The sequence below is a fragment of the Sinocyclocheilus rhinocerous genome, unplaced genomic scaffold (genome assembly GCF_001515625.1).
Source record: "Sinocyclocheilus rhinocerous isolate Xijiao unplaced genomic scaffold, SAMN03320098_v1.1 scaffold4395, whole genome shotgun sequence".
Taxonomy (NCBI): domain Eukaryota; kingdom Metazoa; phylum Chordata; class Actinopteri; order Cypriniformes; family Cyprinidae; genus Sinocyclocheilus; species Sinocyclocheilus rhinocerous.
The window spans coordinates 358639-364938 of NW_015635544.1; the positions used below are offsets into that span (position 1 = coordinate 358639).

General features: G+C 37.8%; 1 protein-coding gene across 1 annotated transcript in view; it reads left to right on the forward strand.

The window, feature by feature from the left end:
• Positions 1 to 1344: 1344 nt before the first annotated feature.
• Positions 1345 to 6300, forward strand: part of LOC107747316 (delta(3,5)-Delta(2,4)-dienoyl-CoA isomerase, mitochondrial) — a 12572-nt gene continuing 7616 nt past the window's right edge. The window contains exons 1-5 of the mRNA XM_016561781.1: positions 1345 to 1629; positions 3567 to 3735; positions 4070 to 4158; positions 4860 to 4984; positions 5313 to 5361. Coding sequence (XP_016417267.1) covers positions 1599 to 1629; positions 3567 to 3735; positions 4070 to 4158; positions 4860 to 4984; positions 5313 to 5361 — 463 coding nt within the window. The 5' untranslated portion in view covers positions 1345 to 1598. The remainder of the gene's footprint in view (positions 1630 to 3566; positions 3736 to 4069; positions 4159 to 4859; positions 4985 to 5312; positions 5362 to 6300) is intronic.

Sequence of the window (6300 nt, forward strand, 5' to 3'; positions counted from 1 at the left end):
ATCAGTATCGATTAGGATCGATCCCCCCATCCCTACCGTGTCCGCGGTTTTCCCGCGGAATTGGGCTACTTTAACACTGTTGCCGCGGGTTGTTTTTATCCCCTGGAGTGCGAAATTTAGCAGGGGAACCCCGCCAAAAAACGTGTGCACTTATTTGAACAGAAATATAGTAAAACAGCAATATTGTGAAATATAGCCTAACCATTAAAATAACTATTTTCTATTTTAATATATTTTAAAATGTAATTTAAAATGCACCTGTGATCAAAGCTGAATTTTCAGCATCATTACTCCAGTCTTCAGTGTCTCATGATCCTTCAGAAATCATTAAAACGTGTATTTTACCCCCCGGAATGCGATTTTTAACTGGAGACCCCCTCGAAACGCCATTGGGCTAGTTTTGAGTAGTGATTTGGCGGGTTTTCTTTTGAAAACCTGGCAACCCTGTTGACGTCTCCACTTTTAATTCCGCCCCGACTGCAAGCGGCTGCTCTCGCCAGCCGGTGGCAGGCTAGTATAGTTCATCTCGAACAAGCCTAATATTTTTTGTGTGTTGTCCTTAAAGAGCCACCGTACGTCCGAGGAAACCGTGATGAAGTCCTAAAAAAATAAAAGCTGCAGAGTAAACCAACCTTACTTAAAGACAGATTGAGATATGACCCGTGCTTTCGTTTTGTTGTGACGATTACCTCAATTATTTTCAACAATTTAAGCAGATAAAGTTAAACCTTATTTTTGAAGGCAGTATTGTGATATTTTTCATTAACAGGTCTCCACCTCTGTGAGTGTGAATATATTGGTCAAAGGGCACCATTGCAATGGCATTGGAAACCGTGATGCATTTTTCAGAATTAATTTTATAGTAACAATGATATGTAATGTAATGTAATAATATGGCAATGGTTTCTTAAGATCTACTTGTGCTTCTGATGCTTTTGGAAAACGCAGCCCTATTTGAACAAACACGTGACTGAGCCATGCGTCAGCTGCGAACGCTGTCTGTAGCTGGGTTTCCATCACCCTGCTTTTATGCGCATCGCATCAGAATCGAGTGATGGAAACGCTGAATTTCGAATAAAAATGCCTTAATTCGCAAAAAAGTTTTTACACTTGCTTGAGGTGGTTTTTGACTTGTGCGAAAAAGGGTTAATGCGAATAATGGGAGATGGAAATGCATTTTGCGAATAAACATTTGGCGGGTTTTCTTTTGAAAACCTGGCAACCCTGTTGACGTCTCCACTTTTAATTCCGCCCCGACTGCAAGCGGCTGCTCTCGCCAGCCGGTGGCAGGCTAGTATAGTTCATCTCGAACAAGCCTAATATTTTTTGTGTGTTGTCCTTAAAGAGCCACCGTACGTCCGAGGAAACCGTGATGAAGTCCTAAAAAAATAAAAGCTGCAGAGTAAACCAACCTTACTTAAAGACAGATTGAGATATGACCCGTGCTTTCGTTTTGTTGTGACGATTACCTCAATTATTTTCAACAATTTAAGCAGATAAAGTTAAACCTTATTTTTGAAGGCAGTATTGTGATATTTTTCATTAACAGGTCTCCACCTCTGTGAGTGTGAATATATTGGTCAAAGGGCACCATTGCAATGGCATTTGTATTGAGTTCTGCCTTCAGAAGTAAGTCATAGTTTGATCATCTGACTGCATTTGTTCAAATACTCACATTAACAGTATTCACTGTTTGTATAAATGTTATTGTGATTAAGTATTGAACACTGGATTGGAAGAATCAAACCTGTTAGAATCAAAATTATAAATTGAGTTCTTTTTGTAAAGCATTTACATTGGACAGTTGCATTGACGCTGTAATGAAACATTTGATTTGTCTGTAACTGCAGCTGAATGTAGGTGAATGTGTCATTACACACATACTGAGTTCAGTTAACTGGGTGAAAGGTCACATGCTCAATAATATGTTAATTCTCCTTTTGAGTGTAGAATACAATACATATAATGGATAAATCAAATATCAAAACGATATAGCATGCAGTTGTAATTGCCAGCTGGAAAGTGTGTATAAATAAATAATATAATAATGCATAAATGGTGCAAATAAGCTATGCGCAATACAATGAAAAACATTCTATGTTTGGTAATCTTATTATTTACGATCAATTACGATTAATATTTAAACAATTAAAGCACACATTTTTGTCATTACATGACATAAATCTAATCTTTTAACATTTAACTAACTCCTTTGCTTTCATAACACGTTAAAATATCTTAGGATAGATTATGCAGAAATTAACAGATCAGTAACTTTGTAATTGTGTAACTTTTTATCTACAAGTCATAAGTTTGGAATAATTAAATTTTTTTTATGCTACATTTAATAATTACATTTTTTCTAATGCTCACCAAGGCTGCATTTATTAGATCAAAATATAAAAACAGTAATACTGTGAAAATTATTACACGATTTATAATATTTGTTTCCTATTTTCCTATATTTTATTTAAAAATGTGATTTATTGCTGTGATGGCAAAGCTGAATTTTCAGCATAATTCTTCCAGTCTTCAGTTTCACACGATCCTTCAGAACTAATTCTTATATGTTGATTTGGTGCTCATGTGTATATATACAGAATTTGAAATAGTAATCTTTTGTAACAATATAAATGTTACTTTTGGTAACTTTTGGTTAATGGATCTTTGCTGAGTAAAAGTATTAATTTCTTCGTATTTGTGTTCTTGCTTCAAACTTTTGAATTGTTTCCACAAAAAAAAAAAAAAAACATAAATAAGTGGCAAAGGCGGTTTTCAACATTTATAATAATAAGAAAAGAATTGAGCACTAAATCAGCATATTAGAATGATTTCTGAAGGATTATGTGACATATGTTTCTTTTAAACAAAGAAATCTTTATTAAATGTTTGACCTGTAGTGTATTATGGGCAAATTCCTCACCCCGATTTGTTTAAAATGGCCTTATTTGAATGGCAATATGTGAATTGAATTTAAAGTGATAGAACACCTGTTTGAACTTTATAGGAACTTTATAAATCCAGATCCACCACTGACAAAGTTTATAAAAACTGGGATCCTCTACTTAATTTTGTCAGGAATACTCCACATATCTTTGCTGATTTATAATGTGTTTTTTTATTGTTATTATTATAAATTTTTTTAACCTATGGATCTCTTCTTTCTGTTGTTTTATTATATTTTTTATGTATAATTATTCAGTTGCATTGACAATTCACGTGGGTGCTAATGTTTTTTTTCTTTTTCTTTTTTAATGTACTTCTCTGTTTTATTCTCCTCCTTGGGGGTGGGTGGGGGATAGGGGCCACTGAGGGTTTTGACTGTTCATGTTCACCCTTAGTAATTGTAAAAAAATAAAAATAAATTTGTAATATTGCAGTATCCTTTGTATATTAGAAATAAATGTAAAAAAAAAATTAATAAATCCAGATCCATATGTAAAGTACATTTAGTTAGTGTAAAACTATTCCTCACCTGTTTAGTAGTTTAATTTTAAACAGCTGTGTCTTCTCCTCTGCATGCTAGAAGTGTAAACCTGTGTATTTGGTCTGTGTTTTGTGATTAGAACAGGTTTTGTTGATTCCGTTCATGAACGCTGTTAGAGGAATGTCTTCATCAGGAGGACCGACACCTCCCTTCACAACCCTGTCAGTCAGCCGGCCAGCTGAGACCATCACTCATGTTGAGATCTGCCGCCCGGAGAAACGCAATGCAATGAACAAGGCATTCTGGCTGTATGACGTCTATGTCCATATCACATGCTATGAATAATTCATTTAATTTAATTTCCTTTTAAGATTTCCTGTAATGCTTCATAAGCAATCATTTCACAAGTATCTCATCCTTCATATTGGAAAGAGTGCCCATTTTATGCCATTTCTATGTTAAAATGTTCTTATTTGGTGGTATGAGATTAGAATTTAAAGTGCACATTGATCTTAGTTATTTAAAATATTTGCAATCATGTCATGACGGGCTTAGCGATAGTCATGTTATTATGCTGAATTACTGTGTGTTGGTGTTACTTCTTTGCTGTGCTGAATTACTGTATTTTTGTTTAACCTGTAGTGAAATGGTTGACTGCTTCAATCAGATAGCTGAGGACTCAGAATGTCGTGTCGTGGTTTTCTCAGGTGCTGGAAAGCTCTTCACTTCAGGTAAAGCCATCAGACGTCTTGCCACATATGACCAGTTGCTAGTCTAGTCCTTTTGTTTTATTACAGTTTTGTGTGTTTTTTGTTGATTGGTCAGACTGTTCCTCATAATATGACAATACATTTTCAAATTTTCATGATGTTTCATCTCAACAATGTTTTGACCACTGGCAACTGAATAGAATTTTTTTTATTTTGAACAAATTCTGTCTGTTTTATGGCGATCTATACCTAGATTTTAAATTTTCTAAATTTTGCCTGTGCAATAATCAATGCCACGGTACTGCATGTAGGTGTTGCTGTGCAATTGGTAGAATATTCTAAGTGGTGTCTATGTGGTTGTTTTCTGGCAAAAGTCAAAATAGCCCACCGCTGTCTCCTTAAATGTAAGGATTTTTTTTATACCTATAATTTATTCATCAGATGGAAATCTGAACCACACAATGCAAGGTATAATTCATATCCATAGCGCAAATGTTGCAGTAGTTTAATGCTTAGGGTTAGGGGTTTATTGAAATCAATTCAATAGGAGCATTAGTTATAGTAATACGTGCCTTAGCACACACCACTAACACTTCTTAATGTATATATATTTAACTGCAGCTGGATAGAGACATTCATTCTGCAGCACTGAAGAGACATAGATTGCATATTTATGTATTATATGCCATATATAAATATTTAATGTAATAATCTTTGTACAGGTATTGACCTCATGGGAATGGCCAGTGATATTCTGCAGCCCGAAGGTGATGACACAGCCAGGATCTCATGGAATGTGCGCCGTGTCATAACTAAATACCAAGAGACCTTCTCTGTTATTGAAAAGGTTACTTTTTAAAAGCATCACACTGTGAAAGCATATCAATACGTAGATAATAATAATAAAAAAAAAACATTGAGATTTAGGTAATATGGGAAATATAAGGGAAAATTCATACAAAAATGAAAATTCATTCATTATGCATTTGAGAACTACGAAAGGCATGCCATGAGGATGTTTGGAGGATTACAAGATTTTAAGTTGAACATTATGTTTAGCTTTAACAATCAGTCCATTCCAAGATTTGGATTTAGAAATGTAAACAGTCAACCAGGCTTTATCTCATATGCAGAAATCATGTTTTTCATCATATCTCTTGTGCTTCATTGTACAGTGTCCAAAACCAGTGATTGTGGCCATTCATGGAGCATGTATAGGAGGAGGTTAGTTCCCTTTCGATACTACACTCGTACTGCGTCTGCTAGACGCATATGGGAAAAAAACCTTTTTCTCCTGAACTGAAGCCTTTTCATTCACGCAGTGAAACTGCACGGCCATTGGTTCGTGAATTGTTTTAAAAACGAACCAATGGCTAGGCAGCGGAACTGCACGAGCCTATGGCGACGAAGCCCGCCAAAGCCAGCCAAAGCCCGCCAGAATGGGCGGGGCATCTGGCTATATAAGCGGGCGTTTGCCACAGGATTCTCAGATTTCTTCTCCTTCAGGGACGACTCTACGTCCTCAAGCTGATCCGAAGCTGCTCGCCGTTGACACGCCTTCGCAGCTGGAATCGGGACCTCTCAGCACAGCTGACCTGCTTCTCCGCCGCTCCAGCGACGCAGCAGTTCCCCTGCCGCCATCCGGCAATATAAAAGAGCTTCTAAAAGAGCAAATTGGCGTTGTTGCAAATGCCACGCCGTTACTGTGGTTCGTGCGGGTCTCCCCTGCACGCCGATGACGGCCACACGGAGTGTGTTTCCTGCTTGGGGAAATCCCATGCGGAAGCTGCGCTCATGGGAGCTATTTGCTCCCACTGCGAGAGCTTCAGTCTCGCCTCTTTCCACTCACGGATCGCTTTCTTTTCAGAAAGCGACTCCGCCCCCCGCACCCTCCCGTTTTCTTCCTCTCAGGGACCTATTCCCCCGTCCTTTTCTCCCGGTCTGATCAGCGTACCTCTGCTGGTGCGAGCGACCTGATCTCATTTGGGGGGAAGTGAGGACGAGCTGCTTGATGACAGCATGTCATTGGCAGCATCAGATGCAGGGGAGCTGTTGGGCTCAGTGAATGACCCCACCCCCTCGCCATCGTTCGCGCCCAGTGCCACCAAAGACGGGATGGATGCCGAGCTTCTCCGTATCCTCTCCAAAGCGGTTGAAGAGCTG